Source organism: Phyllobates terribilis, unplaced genomic scaffold, assembly GCF_046119375.1.
Source record: "Phyllobates terribilis strain yellow unplaced genomic scaffold, ASM4611937v1 Scaffold_5__5_contigs__length_657084704, whole genome shotgun sequence".
Classification (NCBI taxonomy): Eukaryota; Metazoa; Chordata; class Amphibia; order Anura; family Dendrobatidae; genus Phyllobates; species Phyllobates terribilis.
The window spans coordinates 349,985,402-350,007,754 of record NW_027362765.1 but is presented as its reverse complement, the minus strand read 5'-3'; the positions used below and the strand labels follow the sequence as shown (position 1 = coordinate 350,007,754).

General features: G+C 44.8%; 1 protein-coding gene across 6 annotated transcripts in view; it reads left to right on the top strand.

Annotated features, from left to right (window-relative positions):
• The window catches only part of LOC141273167 (alpha-2-macroglobulin-like protein 1), a 607,283-nt gene that overhangs the window by 237,602 nt on the left and 347,328 nt on the right, over positions 1–22,353 (top strand). For all 6 annotated transcript variants that reach the window (XM_073684620.1, XM_073684625.1, XM_073684624.1 and 3 more), the window contains exons 13-15: positions 11,458–11,676; positions 14,701–14,758; positions 14,838–14,980. In XM_073684620.1, the coding sequence (XP_073540721.1) occupies positions 11,458–11,676; positions 14,701–14,758; positions 14,838–14,980 (420 nt within the window). The remainder of the gene's footprint in view (positions 1–11,457; positions 11,677–14,700; positions 14,759–14,837; positions 14,981–22,353) is intronic.

Below are 22,353 nucleotides of genomic sequence, written 5' to 3'. Positions count from 1 at the left end.
ACATAGGATCATACCATACAAAACCTCCCCACATAGCATCATACCATACAAAACCTCCCCACATAGCATCATACCATACAAAACCTTCCTACATAGGATCATACCATACAAAACCTCCCCACATAGGATCATACCATACAAAACCTCCCCACATAGGATCATACCGTACAAAACCTTCCTACATAGGATCATACCGTACAAAACCTCCCCACATAGGATCATACCATACAAAACCTCCCCACATAGGATCATACCATACAAAACCTCCCCACATAGGATCATACCATACAAAACCTTCCTACATAGGATCATACCATACAAAACCTCCCCACATAGGATCATACCATACAAAACCTCCCCACATAGGATCATACTGTACAAAACCTCCCCACATAGGATCATACCGTACAAAACCTCCCCACATAGGATCATACCATACAAAACCTCCCCACATAGGATCATACCATACAAAACCTCCCCACATAGGATCATACCATACAAAACCTCCCCACATAGGATCATACCGTACAAAACCTCCCCACATAGGATCATACCATACAAAACCTCCCTACATAGGATCATACCGTACAAAACCTCCCCACATAGGATCATACCATACAAAACCTCCCCACATAGGATCATACCGTACAAAACCTCCCCACATAGGATCATACCATACAAAACCTCCCCACATAGGATCATACCATACAAAACCTCCCCACATAGGATCATACCATACAAAACCTTCCTACATAGGATCATACCATACAAAACCTCCCCACATAGGATCATACCATACAAAACCTCCCCACATAGGATCATACCGTACAAAACCTCCCCACATAGGATCACACCATACAAAACCTCCCCACATAGGATCATACCATACAAAACCTCCCCACATAGGATCATACCATACAAAACCTCCCCACATAGGATCATACCATACAAAACCTCCCCACATAGGATCATACCATACAAAACCTCCCCACATAGCATCATACCATACAAAACCTCCCCACATAGCATCATACCATACAAAACCTTCCTACATAGGATCATACCATACAAAACCTCCCCACATAGGATCATACCATACAAAACCTCCCCACATAGGATCACACCATACAAAACCTCCCCACATAGGATCATACCATACAAAACCTCCCCACATAGGATCATACCGTACAAAACCTCCCTACATAGGATCATACCATACAAAACCTCCCCACATAGCATCATACCATACAAAACCTCCCCACATAGCATCATACCATACAAAACCTTCCTACATAGGATCATACCATACAAAACCTCCCCACATAGGATCATACCATACAAAACCTCCCCACATAGGATCATACCATACAAAACCTCCCCACATAGGATCATACTGTACAAAACCTCCCCACATAGGATCATACCATACAAAACCTTCCTACATAGGATCATACCATACAAAACCTCCCCACATAGGATCATACCATACAAAACCTCCCCACATAGGATCATACTGTACAAAACCTCCCCACATAGGATCATACCATACAAAACCTCCCCACATAGGATCATACCATACAAAACCTCCCCACATAGGATCACACCGTACAAAACCTCCCCACATAGGATCACACCATACAAAACCTCCCCACATAGGATCACACCGTACAAAACCTCCCCACATAGGATCATACCGTACAAAACCTCCCCACATAGGATCACACCATACAAAACCTCCCCACATAGGATCACACCGTACAAAACCTCCCCACATAGGATCATACCATACAAAACCTCCCCACATAGGATCACACCGTACAAAACCTCCCCACATAGGATCACACCATACAAAACCTCCCCACATAGGATCACACCGTACAAAACCTTCCTACATAGGATCATACCGTACAAAACCTCCCCACATAGGATCATACCGTACAAAACCTCCCTACATAGGATCATACCATACAAAACCTCCCCACATAGGATCATACCATACAAAACCTCCCCACATAGGATCATACCATACAAAACCTCCCCACATAGGATCATACCATACAAAACCTCCCCACATAGGATCATACCATACAAAACCTTCCTACATAGGATCATACCATACAAAACCTCCCCACATAGGATCATACCATACAAAACCTCCCCACATAGGATCATACTGTACAAAACCTCCCCACATAGGATCATACCATACAAAACCTCCCCACATAGGATCATACCATACAAAACCTCCCCACATAGGATCACACCGTACAAAACCTCCCCACATAGGATCACACCATACAAAACCTCTCCACATAGGATCATACCATACAAAACCTCCCCACATAGGATCATACCATACAAAACCTCCCCACATAGGATCATACCATACAAAACCTCCCCACATAGCATCATACCGTACAAAACCTCCCCACATAGGATCATACCGTACAAAACCTCCCCACATAGGATCATACCATACAAAACCTCCCCACATAGCATCATACCATACAAAACCTCCCCACATAGCATCATACCATACAAAACCTCCCTACATAGGATCACACCATACAAAACCTCCCCACATAGGATCATACCATACAAAACCTCCCCACATAGCATCATACCATACAAAACCTCCCCACATAGCATCATACCATACAAAACCTTCCTACATAGGATCATACCATACAAAACCTCCCCACATAGGATCATACCATACAAAACCTCCCCACATAAGATCATACCATACAAAACCTCCCCACATAGCATCATACCATACAAAACCTCCCCACATAGCATCATACCATACAAAACCTCCCTACATAAGATCATACCGTACAAAACCTCCCCACATAGCATCATACCATACAAAACCTTCCTACATAGGATCATACCATACAAAACCTCCCCACATAGGATCATACCATACAAAACCTCCCCACATAAGATCATACCATACAAAACCTCCCCACATAGCATCATACCATACAAAACCTTCCTACATAGGATCATACCGTACAAAACCTCCCCACATAGGATCATACCATACAAAACCTCCCCACATAGGATCATACCATACAAAACCTCCCCACATAGGATCATACCATACAAAACCTTCCTACATAGGATCATACCATACAAAACCTCCCCACATAGGATCATACCATACAAAACCTCCCTACATAGGATCACACCATACAAAACCTCCCCACATAGGATCATACCATACAAAACCTCCCCACATAGCATCATACCATACAAAACCTCCCCACATAGCATCATACCATACAAAACCTTCCTACATAGGATCATACCATACAAAACCTCCCCACATAGGATCATACCATACAAAACCTCCCCACATAAGATCATACCATACAAAACCTCCCCACATAGGATCATACCATACAAAACCTCCCCACATAGGATCATACCGTACAAAACCTCCCCACATAGCATCATACCATACAAAACCTCCCTACATAAGATCATACCATACAAAACCTCCCCACATAGGATCATACCATACAAAACCTCCCCACATAGGATCATACCATACAAAACCTCCCTACATAAGATCATACCATACAAAACCTCCCCACATAGGATCATACCATACAAAACCTCCCCACATAGGATCATACCATACAAAACCTCCCCACATAGGATCATACCGTACAAAACCTCCCTACATAGGATCATACCATACAAAACCTCCCCACATAGCATCATACCATACAAAACCTCCCCACATAGCATCATACCATACAAAACCTTCCTACATAGGATCATACCATACAAAACCTCCCCACATAGGATCATACCATACAAAACCTCCCCACATAGGATCATACCGTACAAAACCTTCCTACATAGGATCATACCGTACAAAACCTCCCCACATAGGATCATACCATACAAAACCTCCCCACATAGGATCATACCATACAAAACCTCCCCACATAGGATCATACCATACAAAACCTTCCTACATAGGATCATACCATACAAAACCTCCCCACATAGGATCATACCATACAAAACCTCCCCACATAGGATCATACCATACAAAACCTCCCCACATAGGATCATACCATACAAAACCTTCCTACATAGGATCATACCATACAAAACCTCCCTACATAGGATCATACCATACAAAACCTCCCCACATAGGATCATACCATACAAAACCTCCCCACATAGGATCATACTGTACAAAACCTCCCCACATAGGATCATACCGTACAAAACCTCCCCACATAGGATCATACCATACAAAACCTCCCCACATAGGATCATACCATACAAAACCTCCCCACATAGGATCATACCATACAAAACCTCCCCACATAGGATCATACCGTACAAAACCTCCCCACATAGGATCACACCATACAAAACCTCCCCACATAGGATCATACCATACAAAACCTCCCCACATAGGATCATACCATACAAAACCTCCCCACATAGGATCATACCATACAAAACCTCCCCACATAGCATCATACCGTACAAAACCTCCCCACATAGGATCATACCGTACAAAACCTCCCCACATAGGATCATACCATACAAAACCTCCCTACATAGGATCACACCATACAAAACCTCCCCACATAGGATCATACCATACAAAACCTCCCCACATAGCATCATACCATACAAAACCTCCCCACATAGGATCATACCATACAAAACCTTCCTACATAGGATCATACCATACAAAACCTCCCCACATAGGATCATACCATACAAAACCTCCCCACATAGGATCATACTGTACAAAACCTCCCCACATAGGATCATACCATACAAAACCTCCCCACATAGGATCATACCATACAAAACCTCCCCACATAGGATCACACCGTACAAAACCTCCCCACATAGGATCACACCATACAAAACCTCCCCACATAGGATCATACCATACAAAACCTCCCCACATAGGATCATACCATACAAAACCTCCCCACATAGGATCATACCATACAAAACCTCCCCACATAGCATCATACCGTACAAAACCTCCCCACATAGGATCATACCGTACAAAACCTCCCCACATAGGATCATACCATACAAAACCTCCCCACATAGGATCATACCATACAAAACCTCCCCACATAGCATCATACCATACAAAACCTCCCCACATAGCATCATACCATACAAAACCTTCCTACATAGGATCATACCATACAAAACCTCCCCACATAGGATCATACCATACAAAACCTCCCCACATAAGATCATACCATACAAAACCTCCCCACATAGCATCATACCATACAAAACCTCCCCACATAGCATCATACCATACAAAACCTCCCTACATAAGATCATACCGTACAAAACCTCCCCACATAGCATCATACCATACAAAACCTTCCTACATAGGATCATACCATACAAAACCTCCCCACATAGGATCATACCATACAAAACCTCCCCACATAAGATCATACCATACAAAACCTCCCCACATAGCATCATACCATACAAAACCTCCCCACATAGCATCATACCATACAAAACCTTCCTACATAGGATCATACCGTACAAAACCTCCCCACATAGGATCATACCATACAAAACCTCCCCACATAGGATCATACCATACAAAACCTCCCCACATAGGATCATACCATACAAAACCTTCCTACATAGGATCATACCATACAAAACCTCCCCACATAGGATCATACCATACAAAACCTCCCTACATAGGATCACACCATACAAAACCTCCCCACATAGGATCATACCATACAAAACCTCCCCACATAGCATCATACCATACAAAACCTCCCCACATAGCATCATACCATACAAAACCTTCCTACATAGGATCATACCATACAAAACCTCCCCACATAGGATCATACCATACAAAACCTCCCCACATAAGATCATACCATACAAAACCTCCCCACATAGGATCATACCATACAAAACCTCCCCACATAGGATCATACCGTACAAAACCTCCCCACATAGCATCATACCATACAAAACCTCCCTACATAAGATCATACCATACAAAACCTCCCCACATAGGATCATACCATACAAAACCTCCCCACATAGGATCATACCATGCAAAACCTCCCTACATAAGATCATACCATACAAAACCTCCCCACATAGGATCATACCATACAAAACCTCCCCACATAGGATCATACCATACAAAACCTCCCCACATAGGATCATACCGTACAAAACCTCCCTACATAGGATCATACCATACAAAACCTCCCCACATAGGATCATACCGTACAAAACCTCCCCACATAGGATCACACCGTACAAAACCTCCCCACATAGCATCATACCATACAAAACCTTCCTACATAGGATCATACCATACAAAACCTCCCCACATAGGATCATACCATACAAAACCTCCCCACATAGGATCATACCGTACAAAACCTTCCTACATAGGATCATACCGTACAAAACCTCCCCACATAGGATCATACCATACAAAACCTCCCCACATAGGATCATACCGTACAAAACCTCCCCACATAGGATCATACCATACAAAACCTCCCCACATAGCATCATACCATACAAAACCTTCCTACATAGGATCATACCATACAAAACCTCCCCACATAGGATCATACCATACAAAACCTCCCCACATAGGATCATACCGTACAAAACCTTCCTACATAGGATCATACCGTACAAAACCTCCCCACATAGGATCATACCATACAAAACCTCCCCACATAGGATCATACCATACAAAACCTCCCCACATAGGATCATACCATACAAAACCTTCCTACATAGGATCATACCATACAAAACCTCCCCACATAGGATCATACCGTACAAAACCTCCCCACATAGGATCATACTGTACAAAACCTCCCCACATAGGATCATACCGTACAAAACCTCCCCACATAGGATCATACCATACAAAACCTCCCCACATAGGATCATACCATACAAAACCTCCCCACATAGGATCATACCATACAAAACCTCCCCACATAGGATCATACCGTACAAAACCTCCCCACATAGGATCACACCATACAAAACCTCCCCACATAGGATCACACCATACAAAACCTCCCCACATAGGATCATACCATACAAAACCTCCCCACATAGGATCATACCATACAAAACCTCCCCACATAGGATCATACCATACAAAACCTCCCCACATAGCATCATACCGTACAAAACCTCCCCACATAGGATCATACCGTACAAAACCTCCCCACATAGGATCATACCATACAAAACCTCCCTACATAGGATCACACCATACAAAACCTCCCCACATAGGATCATACCATACAAAACCTCCCCACATAGCATCATACCATACAAAACCTCCCCACATAGCATCATACCATACAAAACCTTCCTACATAGGATCATACCATACAAAACCTCCCCACATAGGATCATACCATACAAAACCTCCCCACATAAGATCATACCATACAAAACCTCCCCACATAGGATCATACCGTACAAAACCTCCCCACATAGGATCACACCATACAAAACCTCCCCACATAGGATCATACCATACAAAACCTCCCCACATAGGATCATACCATACAAAACCTCCCCACATAGGATCATACCATACAAAACCTCCCCACATAGCATCATACCGTACAAAACCTCCCCACATAGGATCATACCGTACAAAACCTCCCCACATAGGATCATACCATACAAAACCTCCCTACATAGGATCACACCATACAAAACCTCCCCACATAGGATCATACCATACAAAACCTCCCCACATAGCATCATACCATACAAAACCTCCCCACATAGCATCATACCATACAAAACCTTCCTACATAGGATCATACCATACAAAACCTCCCCACATAGGATCATACCATACAAAACCTCCCCACATAAGATCATACCATACAAAACCTCCCCACATAGCATCATACCATACAAAACCTCCCCACATAGCATCATACCATACAAAACCTCCCTACATAAGATCATACCGTACAAAACCTCCCCACATAGCATCATACCATACAAAACCTTCCTACATAGGATCATACCATACAAAACCTCCCCACATAGGATCATACCATACAAAACCTCCCCACATAAGATCATACCATACAAAACCTCCCCACATAGCATCATACCATACAAAACCTCCCCACATAGCATCATACCATACAAAACCTTCCTACATAGGATCATACCGTACAAAACCTCCCCACATAGGATCATACCATACAAAACCTCCCCACATAGGATCATACCATACAAAACCTCCCCACATAGGATCATACCATACAAAACCTTCCTACATAGGATCATACCATACAAAACCTCCCCACATAGGATCATACCATACAAAACCTCCCTACATAGGATCACACCATACAAAACCTCCCCACATAGGATCATACCATACAAAACCTCCCCACATAGCATCATACCATACAAAACCTCCCCACATAGGATCATACCATACAAAACCTCCCTACATAGCATCATACCATACAAAACCTTCCTACATAGGATCATACCATACAAAACCTCCCCACATAGCATCATACCATACAAAACCTCCCCACATAGGATCATACCATACAAAACCTCCCCACATAGCATCATACCATACAAAACCTTCCTACATAGGATCATACCATACAAAACCTCCCCACATAGGATCATACCATACAAAACCTCCCCACATAAGATCATACCATACAAAACCTCCCCACATAGGATCATACCATACAAAACCTCCCCACATAGGATCATACCGTACAAAACCTCCCCACATAGCATCATACCATACAAAACCTCCCTACATAAGATCATACCATACAAAACCTCCCCACATAGGATCATACCATACAAAACCTCCCCACATAGGATCATACCATACAAAACCTCCCTACATAAGATCATACCATACAAAACCTCCCCACATAGGATCATACCATACAAAACCTCCCCACATAGGATCATACCATACAAAACCTCCCCACATAGGATCATACCGTACAAAACCTCCCTACATAGGATCATACCATACAAAACCTCCCCACATAGCATCATACCATACAAAACCTCCCCACATAGCATCATACCATACAAAACCTTCCTACATAGGATCATACCATACAAAACCTCCCCACATAGGATCATACCGTACAAAACCTTCCTACATAGGATCATACCGTACAAAACCTCCCCACATAGGATCATACCATACAAAACCTCCCCACATAGGATCATACCGTACAAAACCTCCCCACATAGGATCATACCATACAAAACCTCCCCACATAGGATCATACCATACAAAACCTCCCCACATAGGATCATACCATACAAAACCTCCCCACATAGGATCATACCATACAAAACCTCCCCACATAGGATCATACCATACAAAACCTTCCTACATAGGATCATACCATACAAAACCTCCCCACATAGGATCATACCATACAAAACCTCCCCACATAGGATCATACCATACAAAACCTCCCCACATAGGATCATACCATACAAAACCTCCCCACATAGGATCATACCATACAAAACCTCCCCACATAGGATCATACCATACAAAACCTCCCCACATAGGATCATACCATACAAAACCTCCCCACATAGGATCATACCATACAAAACCTCCCCACATAGGATCATACCATACAAAACCTCCCCACATAGGATCATACCATACAAAACCTCCCCACATAGGATCATACCATACAAAACCTCCCCACATAGGATCATACCATACAAAACCTCCCCACATAGGATCATACTGTACAAAACCTCCCCACATAGGATCATACCGTACAAAACCTCCCCACATAGGATCATACCATACAAAACCTCCCCACATAGGATCATACCATACAAAACCTCCCCACATAGGATCATACCATACAAAACCTCCCCACATAGGATCATACCGTACAAAACCTCCCCACATAGGATCACACCATACAAAACCTCCCCACATAGGATCATACCATACAAAACCTCCCCACATAGGATCATACCATACAAAACCTCCCCACATAGGATCATACCATACAAAACCTCCCCACATAGCATCATACCGTACAAAACCTCCCCACATAGGATCATACCGTACAAAACCTCCCTACATAAGATCATACCGTACAAAACCTCCCCACATAGGATCATACCATACAAAACCTCCCTACATAGGATCATACCATACAAAACCTCCCTACATAGGATCATACCATACAAAACCTCCCTACATAAGATCATACCATACAAAACCTCCCCACATAGGATCATACCATACAAAACCTCCCCACATAGGATCATACCATACAAAACCTCCCCACATAGGATCATACCATACAAAACCTCCCCACATAGGATTATACCGTACAAAACCTCCCCACATAGGATCATACCATACAAAACCTCCCCACATAGGATCATACCATACAAAACCTCCCCACATAGCATCATACCGTACAAAACCTCCCTACATAGGATCATACCATACAAAACCTCCCTACATAGGATCATACCATACAAAACCTCCCCACATAGCATCATACCGTACAAAACCTCCCTACATAGGATCATACCATACAAAACCTCCCTACATAGGATCATACCATACAAAACCTCCCCACATAGGATCATACCATACAAAACCTCCCCACATAGCATCATACCGTACAAAACCTCCCTACATAGGATCATACCATACAAAACCTCCCTACATAGGATCATACCATACAAAACCTCCCCACATAGCATCATACCGTACAAAACCTCCCTACATAGGATCATACCATACAAAACCTCCCCACATAGGATCATACCATACAAAACCTCCCCACATAGGATCATACCATACAAAACCTTCCTACATAGGATCATACCATACAAAACCTCCCCACATAGGATCATACCATACAAAACCTCCCCACATAGGATCACACCATACAAAACCTCCCCACATAGGATCATACCATACAAAACCTCCCCACATAGGATCATACCATACAAAACCTTACTACATAGGATCATACCATACAAAACCTCCCCACATAGGATCATACCATGCAGAAACCTTCCTACAGTGGATCGTACCGTGCAGAAACCTCCCTATAGTGGATCGTACCATGCAGAAACCTCCCTATAGTGGATCGTACCATGCAGAAACCCCCTACAGTGGATCATACCATGCAGAAACCCCCTACAGTGGATCATACCATGCAGAAACCTCCCTACAGTGGATCGTACCATGCAGAGAGCTCTTCCTTCTGGCTCTGGGTGACTTGTCTGCGTTGATTTGTTAATGGCCGAATAATTTTGCTCAGAAACCAGTTTTCCAGTTCATGCGACCAGAAAGGAAGGTTTTCGGCAGCTTAAATATTTTTGTTACTTTTTGCTTTATTTCAGGCCACGACTGATGAGAAGGATGAACCCTACCTGTACAGCACGGTGGCCGTCCGCTACGGCAGTGCCTACCTCTACGTGGACTACTTATATGTGGTGTCCAATAGCTCCGTGTATATCCGGCCGGTCAGGAGCTCGGCGCCGTGTGATGGCAATGTCTTGGTGACCGTGCATTACACTCTTGAGGAGCAAGAAGGAGACAACATTGAGATTTTCTATCTGGTAAGACAAGTGTCTACGGAAAATCCATCTCTGACCATAACGTGGAGCAGGGAAGCTTTCATGGTCCGCACCCATTGTAACCACCCTCTGCTCTGGAGCCGGACTGCGTCACGTTCTCCGCCTCGGACTCTGATGGTTCCTGACAGCGAGCAGAGATCTCACAAAGTGTTTCCTAGTGATACAGAACTTCTCATGGCATTACAATGCACAGTAACCTCCTAACATATCTTACCTTAATCTAGAAAAACACCTGCACACGTTGACTTGTTGGAACATTTATTTGGCCACGGCCTTTATTAACCAATAGTAAAACCAAACTTCAAGTAATAAAAAATGTAACCACAACCAACCGCAGCTTAGCCAACGCTCCAGCCCGTTTACCGTTTATATACCTTACTGTCCGTTCTAACCCCAAGGCCGTGACTTACCCAACATCCCAAAATAAGTGAAATGGGGAGGGAGGGCTCGGCAGCACTTCAATTACAGCAGGTCCAAGGACCCCAGGAGCTGCAATCATTTATCAACCCCATGCTCTGATTACTGTTTATTTTAACCTTATCCTATCAGGAAGAAAACTTATCTTCCCCCCACCAGATGACCTGACAAGCTGTGCCCCCCACCCAATCCCCAGAGCACTACTCCTGGTGTTAACCCTTCAGGGGAAGAGTACATGCATACTAATGCCATGTACTCCCCTCCTGAAGGTCTGGGTCTGCCATTAATCTCGGACTGGACCTTTGCAGGACTTGTCCGGGATTCTGCGGGACCCCGATAATAGTTGGGGGCTGCGGTACTGGTGCATGTGGTGCAACCTCAATGTTTGCACCTCTCTGTATTCCTGCACCTCATACACAAAGTGTCGGCTGTGCTGGGTATTACAGCCTTGTCCCATTCACTCCAATGGGCAGCACTGCACAACTACAGAGCGGTGTGAACATAGAGGAGGCTGCAGCGTTTAATGCTCCGCAGCCCCTCACAAGCTCCGCAGCCCCCTATGAGCTCCACAGCCCCTCACAAGCTCCTCAGCCCCTCACGAGCTCCACAGCCCTTTACGAGCTCCACAGCCCCTCACAAGCTCCGCAGCTCCTCACGAGCTCCACAGCCCCTCACAAGTTCCACAGCCCCTCACAAGTTCCACAGCCCCTCACAAGTTCCACAGCCCCTCACAAGCTCCGCAGCTCCTCACGAGCTCCACAGCCCCTCACGAGTTCCGCAGTCCCTCATAAGCTCCGCAGCCCCTCACAAGTTCCACAGCCCCTCACAAGTTCCGCAGTCCCTCACAAGCTCCGCAGCCCCTCACAAGTTCCGCAGTCCCTCATAAGCTCCACAGCCCCTCACAAGCTCCACAGCCCCTCACGAGTTCCGCAGCCCCTCACGAGTTCCGCAGCCCCTCACGAGCTCCGCAGCCCCTCACAAGCTCCACAGCCCCTCACGAGTTCCGCAGCCCCTCACGAGTTCCGCAGCCCCTCACGAGCTCCGCAGCCCCTCACGAGCTCCACTGCCCCTCACAAGCTATGCAGCCCCTCACAAGCTCCACAGCCCATGACAAGCTCCACAGCCCCTCACAAGCTCCGCTGCCCCTCACAAGCTACGCTGTCCCTCACAAGCTCCGCAGACCCTCACAAGCTCCGCAGACGCTCACAAGCTCCGCAGCCCCTCTCGAGGTCTGCTGCCCCTCATAAGCTCCGCAGCCCCTCATAAGCTCCGCAGCCCCTCATGAGTTCAGTAGCCCCTCATAAGCTCCGCAGCCCCTCACAAGCTCCGCAGCCCCACACGAGCTCCGCAGCCCCTCAAAAGCTCCGCAGCCCCTCACAAGCTCCGCAGCCCCTCACGAGTTCCACAGACCCTCACAAGCTCCGCAGCCCCTCACAAGTTCCGCAGCCCCTCACGAGCTCCACAGCCCTTCATAAGCTCCGCAGCCCCTCACAAGCTCCGCAGCCCCTCACAAGCTCCGCTGCCCCTATACGCCAAGAATTTAACCTCACTGATTTGGTATTGATGGCTTGCATCATACAAACTGTCTAATTAAAGGGGTCCAGAGGGAGGGGCTTAATTCCCAGAGAACCCCTTTAAGAGGACCTGTCTCCAGGACATAAGTGGGCAGTTTTCGCTCTTATTTTATTCCCGCGGCCTCCTGAGTTTTCTGGGATTTTTTGTTGTTTCTAAATCCACCATGCGGCTACAGGGAGATGGGGCTTTTCCAATGGGGTGGTGCTTATTGTAGTCTGTGGGAGGGTGTCTTTAAGCTGCTCTATGTATTTACCTGTGAGCCACACCCCCTTGGTAAAGACTAATAGAAACTAGCAATAATGACAAACCCCCATATCTGGATCTGCAGAGTTAAAACCAAGGAAAAGCTGACCGCTCCGAGCAAACATGGCCTCCTTCGGTGTCAGGTCTGCGCTACGTGAGACGTCAGCCATTCTGCAGCACCGCTCAGTGTCTGTGGGCAGATGAATAAGTGATCGACGATCTCAGGTCATAGGAAGCAGAATAACAAGATGCCTTCATATCTGCAATTCAATGTCTTATTCCAGAGAAATCCACGTTTATTGTATATGTAAATGAGCTGTTAAGATCTATGGGTGGGGCATCGATCTTCCCTAGACTCCGCCTCCAAAGATTATTTTACATGAAGGGGGCGTTACCAGTGTGATTTGAGATGGCCGCTCTATGCTTTCCTGATCTCACTGCAGAGCTGTGTGTGGTTATGAGAGCAGACTGTCAGTCATTACATGTCTCACACTGGTAACGCCCCTGTCATTTATAATACGCTCTGGAGGCGGAGTCTCGGGAAAATTTATGCCTCGCCCATAGTCCTGAACAGCTCATTTAGATATAAGAAAAACGTGGATTTCCCTGGATTAAGACATCGAATCGCAGATATCAATGTGCCATTGTATTCGGCTTCCCATGACCTGCGGCCATTTAGACGGCTCAGGAGGACGATCACTGACAAACTCCCATGAAATCTCTTTGGACTTGTCCCCGTCCATCCTCAGAGTCCCTCGTCTTCTCTTTCAGGTCCTTCTTGACAACATAGTGACTCTTGGCGGCCAGAAGACGGTGCAGAAGGCGGGCGGTAGGTGGTCTCCTCCTCTGCGCGTCTTGATGACTCTTCTCATTTCTCTCACATCTCCTGTATCTTCTCTGTTTTGTAGGTCTCTCCGGCTCCTGCGAGCTCCTCCTTCCTGTTGTGAAAATGTCTCCACGGGCAAAGCTATTGGTTGTCATCGTGTCCCCGACCGGTAAAATCGCTGCCGATACAACTGAAGTCCAAGTGACAGCTTGTCTGAAACATAAGGTTGGTGTCATTCCAAGGGTGGAGGGGCGCATTACTATGGGGGGCACTTACTGAAAGGCCATTACTAGACTGCCCGCCTTCCAATAGTGGGGGTTATGGAGACAGACAGGTGTCCACCCCTCCATCCCCTGTGGACGGCTGCCGGTCCAGTATTCAGGCTGATAAGAACTTTATGATATATATTCCTCATGTTTATGAAGATATACAGTGAGAAAACCTCTCTGAGGGCCGTAAATCTGTACGCAGGTTTAGGTTTGGCCTTTTATGTCTTAGGAGCAGGGTCTCGTGCCCTTCGGGTTTGTAATAAAATATAAAACATATATAATACTGGATTTAGTTTCCGAAAGGTTGGCTTGTGGTAATGAAAGAACCCCTGGGGACCTAAAGCTGCAAAGAAGTCAACGTTACCCGTACCGGCTGGACTATGGCAGGGAGCAGGCAAGCTTTAAAATTCCAAAAAGTAAAGGGTTGTGAAGGGGTTAAAGTTGATAATCCGGATGGTCTAGTGAAGATGTTAATAATAAAGTCCTTAATCGTCTAAGGTCATGAGGAGGTAAACGGTAAAGTCCCTAGTGGTCTAGGATTCATAGTATCCCTTGGTGGTCAAGAGTAGTGAAAGAGTTAATCGTCCCTCCTGAACTGTCTATATGGGCCGCAGGTCACAGGACGCTGAATAACAAGACACCTTGATGTCTGCGATCCAATGTTTTAATTCAGGGAAATCCATGTTTTTATTCATTTGTAAATGAGATGTTAAATACTACAGGCGGAGCAGAGATCCCTCTGAGACTCCACCTCCAGAGCTTATTGTAAATGAAAGGGTCATTAGGGAGCTAAAGCCAGTAATGAAGCGAGGCTTGCAAGGGAGACCAAAAGCAATAAAAAAGGATTTTGGGGGTATGTCAAAAGCAAAAGAAAAGCCAAAGATGCTATAGAATTTTAATAGGATGAAAAGGGTGAAGTGTTCAAAAATGATGCTGAGAAGACTGAACTTTTACATTCCTATTTTGCATCTATGTTCTGTAATAAAGCAAATGTAACATCAACTGATCTTCACTGTGCTATTGAAGGAATAAAAGAATCCACACTATCTATAAACAGAGGGTGAGGGAACACTTAGCTAATTTACATGAATTTACATCTCCTGGCCCAGATTAATTACATCCTAGGATACTGAAGGAGATAGCAGAGGAAATTGCAGAACCACTAGCCAGAATCTTTCACAAATCCTGGAGAACAGAAGAAGTCCCAGAAGACTGGAAAAGAGCAAATGTTGTCCCTATCTTCAGAAAAGGAAAGAAGATGGAGCCAGGAAATGACAGGCCAGTGAGCCTTACTTCTGTACCAGGGAATTACAGGCCAGTGAGCCTTACTTCTATACCAGGGAATTACAGGCCAGGGAGCCTTACTTCTATACCAGAGAATTACAGGCCAGTGAGCCTTACTTCTATACCAGGGAATTACAGGCCAGTGAGCCTTACTTCTATACCAGGGAATTACAGGCCAGTGAGCCTTACTTCTATACCAGGGAATTACAGGCCAGTGAGCCTTACTTCTATACCAGGGAATTACAGGCCAGTGAGCCTTACTTCTATACCAGGGAATTACAGGCCAGTGAGCCTTACTTCTATACCAGGGAATTACAGGCCAGTGAGCCTTACTTCTATACCAAGAACGATCTTTTAACAAATTATTAAACAGCATGTATGTAAGTACTTGGATAAGAATACACTAATTAACCAAAACCAGCATGGGTTTGTAGCAAATAAGTCATGCCAGACTAATCTAATTTCCTTATATGATGGAATCACTGTGATAAGGACAAGTTTCCCGCCTAAAATACCAGTTATTAAAGGGGGAACTCTCCTACAACTCTATTGAGGTCCAATATTAACTATTACCGTCGAACTTGATTAATAATTAATATCCACTTAGTTATGCCTTAATGTTATCTGTTCCTTATACTATATACTAACTTAGACAAAACTGTATATCAATAAAGAATATTTATAAGTCTACAGTCTATTACATACATATATATTTATACCCAAGCTGGCGACTAAATATATATATATATACACTAGTACTACAACACTAATACAGTAATAGCAAAACAATATGACACATTCAAACCCACAATTACTTAATAATATTCCACCCAAGTTTCCTCGTCACGCATGCAATATCTGCCCACCCGACTATTCTAACTGTCCCTATATATACAGATATAAGGAGATCAATATCTAGGGGTTTCAGAGGAAGGTAGATACTTGGCCGTGTGTTCTTGTGATGATGTCCATGTCTCTTGATATTTTAAATCCAGCAGAAGAGGAAGTCACACAGATTCATGTGACGGGAAATGATGTCTTCTTCCGCGCCTACTGCCTAAGGTCTTTGATCATTTCCAACCATACTAGTAAAATCTGTTTTAGCACATGGCTTTACATACTATTGCATCCTCCCCCAGCAGCAAACACACTGTGACACTATACATGAGGGGAACTATAATACATGGGGGGGATTATATCTATATATATTTGCATACATGGGCTAACATGCAATACATACAGTTAGGTCCATATATATTTGGACAGAGAGAACATTTTTCTAATTTTGGTTCTAGACATTACCACAATGAATTTTAAACAAAACAATTCAGATGCAGTTGAAGTTCAGACTTTCAGCTTTCATTTGAGGGGATCCACATTAAAATTGGATGAAGGGTTTAGGAGTTTCAGTTCCTTAACATGGGCCACCCTGTTTTTAAAAGGGACCAAAAGTAATTGGACAGATTAAATAATTGTAAATAAAATGTTCATTTCTAGTACTTGGGTGAAAACCCTTTGTTGGCAATGACTGCCTGAAGTCTTGAACTCATGGACATCACCAGACGCTGTGTTTCCTCCTTTTAGATGCTCTGCCAGGCCTTCACCTTGGTGGTTTTCAGTTGCTGTTTGTTTGCGGGCCTTTCTGTCTGAAGTTTAGTCTTTAACAAGTGAAATGCATGCTCAATTGGGTTGAGATCGGGTGACTGACTTGGCCATTCAAGAATATTCCACTTCTTTGCTTTAATAAACTCCGGGGTTGCTTTGGCTTTATGTTTTGGGTCATTGTCCATCTGTAGTATGAAACGACGACCAATCAGTTTGGCTGCATTTGGCTGGATCTGAGCACACAGTATGGCTCTGAATACATCAGAATTCATCCGGCTGCTTCTGTCCTGTGTCACATCATCAATAAACACTAGTGACCCAGTGCCACTGGCAGCCATGCATGCCCGCGCCATCACACTGCCTCCGCCGTGTTTTACAGATGATGTGCTATGCTTTGGATTATGAGCTGTACCACGCCTTCGCCATACTTTTCTCTTTCCATCATTCTGGTAGAGGTTGATCTTGGTTTCATCTGTCCAAAGAATGTTCTTCCAGAACTGTGCTGGCTTTTTTAGATGTTTTTTAGCAAAGTCCAGTCTAGGCTTTTTCTTCTTGATGCTTATGAGTGGCTTGCACCGTGCAGTGAACCCTCTGTATTTACTTTCATGCAGTCTTCTCTTTATGGTAGATTTGGATATTGATACGCCTACCTCCTGGAGAGTGTTGTTCACTTGGTTGGCTGTTGTGAAGGGGTTTCTCTTCACCATGGAGATTATTCTGCGATCATCCACCACTGTTGTCTTCTGTGGGTGCCCAGGTCTTTTTGCATTGATGAGTTCACCAGTGCTTTCTTTCTTTCTCAGGATCTACCAAACTGTAGATTTTGCCACTCCTAATATTGTAGCAATTTCTCGGATGGTTTTTTTCTGTTTTTGCAGCTTCAGGATGGCTTGTTTCACCTAAAAGGAGAGCTCCTTTGACCGCATGTTTACTTCACAGCAAAACCTTCCAAATGCAAGCACCACAGCTCAAATCAACTCCAGGCCTTTTATCTGCTTAATTGAGAATGACATAACAAAGGGATTGCCCACACCTGTCCATGAAAAAGCCTTGGAGTCAATTGTCCAATTACTTTTGGTCCCTTTATAAACAGGGTGGCACATGTTAAGGAGCTGAAACTCCTAAACCCTTCATCCAATTTTAATGTGGATACCCTCAAATGAAAGCTGAAAGTCTGAAATTCAACTGCATCTGAATTGTTTTGTTTAAAATTCATTGTGGTAATGTCTAGAACCAAAATTAGAAAAATTTTGTCTCTGTCCAAATATATATGGACCTAACTGTATATATATATATTTCCATACATACTTATTTCCATATATATATATACACAGTTGAAGCCAGAAGTTTCCATACACTAAGATTACTATGCCTTTAAACAATTCTGGACTGCCTATATGATGATGTCAGGTGTTTGGAAGCTTTGAATAGGTTTTTTGGCAACATCTGAGTTAATTAGAGACACACCTGTGGATGTATTTTAATGCACACCTGAAACACACTGCTTATTTGTGTAGCATCATGGGAAGGTCTAAAGAAATCAGCCAAGATATCAGGAAGAGAATTGTGGACTTGCACAAGTCTGGCTCATCCTTGGGTACAATTTCAAGATAACTGAAGTAGTGATGAGCGAGCACTAAAATGCTCAGGTACTCGTTGCTCGGGTCGAGCAAATTGGTATACTCGGGTGCGCGACCCGAGCAACGAGCCCAATTTAAGTCTATGGGAAACTCGAGCATTTTTCAGGCGGCTCCCCCCGGCGGTCTGCAGAGGGCCTAAAAATTGCCCAAATCGATGGGAACAGTGCTCAAATGACATGGGAACAGCATGGGTAAGAACCCTGGAAGCATTTCTGACTCCTAGGTCACTGCTGTCAACAATGTGGTCAGAGTATTACGCCACTTTTAGGAACTCACAATAAAACATACAAAAACGAAACCAAAATGGATTTTCCTGAGAAATATGTTAAGGAACATCCTTTCCAGGTTAATGACTTGCATAGAACCAAAAATACTCCTCCACACCTTGGGCTATGTTCACACATAGCATTTTTGATGCGTTTTTGCACTTTTGCATTGCTTTCAACCAATACAAATGCATTCACTGGGAAATGTAATTTTAACATTTTACAACCTTATCTGGCCATGTGGTGTGTGACCCATCATCAGACTCATGCATACAGTGCTGAAAAGACATGGGAACAGCATGGGGAAGACCTCTGGAAGCATCTCTGACTCCCAGGTCACTGCCTAAAAGTGTGCCCATCATAAGTGATCCTTGGCTCATCCGAAGATGCCTCCCGCCATGCACCTGTCATTGCAACAGTCACCGTCCACGTCCTTGTCCCACTGCAGCGTTCAGTTGTCCCTACCCCATTCCTTGGAATGCAAGCGCAAGTATGCAGCCAGCCACCCACCCACCCACAGGCTGCAATACTATACTTCAAAATTTTTGACAGCTGCTTGCACTTGAAATGTGGCCTTTTAGGCTCGTGCAGGCGAATCTTTTCATAACCTCATGCTGGCGGCGGCCAGGTGTCCATACTCGGTCCCCAGCCGCCACTATATTTCCCGGTATCGCCTCCGCCTTCCACAAGCACGGGTCCCACAACATTACCCATGCCCTCCCCAGTGCACTTACTGGGTAGGAGCCGCCTAACCACAAACACGTGGACAGGTGAATGTGGCCAGGGACGGCACGGAGCCAGTCCACAACTTTTTTTGCTGAGAATTGTATTTAGCTCGGTGAAATGACTGGCATAGAGGGAAAACGTATCTACTCTGCATGTCATTTCTCCCAGGAAGTCCTGTAATTGAGCTTGTTGCAGAAGCAATGGCAGCCCATCCAACATCAACTCGCCCTTGTCGGTGGTGCTTTGACACACACACATCTGTCTTTGCGCATTTAATTTCTTGAATATAGAGTTGGACAATGGCCTGATCTGTAATGTGGTTTGAGAAATAACATGCATAAGCATGGCCGATCCACATTAAAAAAGCAGCCATAGAGTGTCCGGGAACCTTCCCCCACACTTTTCTTAGCCAGGGCTGCTTTTCGGCAGGGTTGGACAGGCCCACCAGAGAACCGAAGACTTCTCTGGCGGGTCCTGGCTTCTCCTTCAGGAGAGTTCATAGTGCCATGGTGAGGCCATGATGATGATTGAGGCCACCATCTGCTTAGTTTTCTGTTACTTGGAATGCAAGAGCAAGTATGCAGCCAGCCACCCACCCACCCACAGGACGCAATACTAAACTGACAGATTTCTGGGCAGCTTTTTGCACTTGAAATATGGCCTTTTAAGCTCGTGGAGGCGGAAGCTTTTCACAACCACATGCCTCATACCTCGTGTCCATACTCGGTCCCCAGCCTTCACTATTTCTCCCGGTGTTGTCTCCGTCTTCTACAAGCGCAGGTCCCTGAACATTACTGCTGGTACTTTTCTGTGGGAATTTGCTTGCCTCCTACCAGCCTGGAATATTTCCAGCAAACTATGGTACAACACCATGGTATTAGCACTGCCCCCAGTACCAATAGCGAAGCCATCCCCAGTTTCCTTCTCAGGAATTTTATTTGGTAGACTGAGTGGCTGCCCAAATACATTTTCTCACAAAGGAGCTGAAGATAGAGTGGCAGTAGGTGCAAGTTTCTCCAGCCTGTTAGATATTAGAGGGTGAACGGCAGCACATTGGATCAGTGGTTAGCACTGAAGACTTGCAGCGCTGGGATCCTGGGTTCAAATCCCAGCAAGGACAATATCTGCAAGGACTTTGTATGTTCTCTCCGTGTTTGCGTTTGTTTCCTCCTCAGTAAAAAAGCAGCCATAGAGTGTCCGGGAACCTTCCCACACACTTTTCTTAGCCAGGACTGCTTCTTGGCAGGGTTGGACGGTCCCACCAGAGAATCCTCTGGTGTGCCTTGGCTCCTACCTCAGGAGAGTTCATCATAGCGCTAACTTTGCAGCTACTATGGGGCTCTTGAGCGGGGGAGAAAGGTTAGCCCTCAGAATCAAATCCTCTGGTGGGCACAATGTTTTTCAATCTGATACAGCTTCTCAGTGGGAGTTGTATTTCACCACAGCCATATTCTTTAGCTTGGTGAAAGGACTAGCATAGAAGGAAACTGTATCTACCCTGGCTGTCATTTCTCCATCACCAGGTTCCGCCCATTGTCACACACGACCATGCCTGGCTGTATGTTCAGCGGTGAGAGCCACAGATCAGGCTGCTGTGTTACAGCTTTCAACAACTCTGCAGTGCTGGGCGGTTTGTCAATTAAGCATGTTATCTTCAGCACAGCCTGTTGCCGCTAGGCCAACGCAGTGCTGCAGTGCTGGCAGCTGGTGACTGATGTGGTCATTTCGGAGATGGAGGAGGAGCAGCATGAGCTGAACAATGTGATTACATTGTTGTTAAATTGGTGGCGCTGTTTCTTATACTAAAC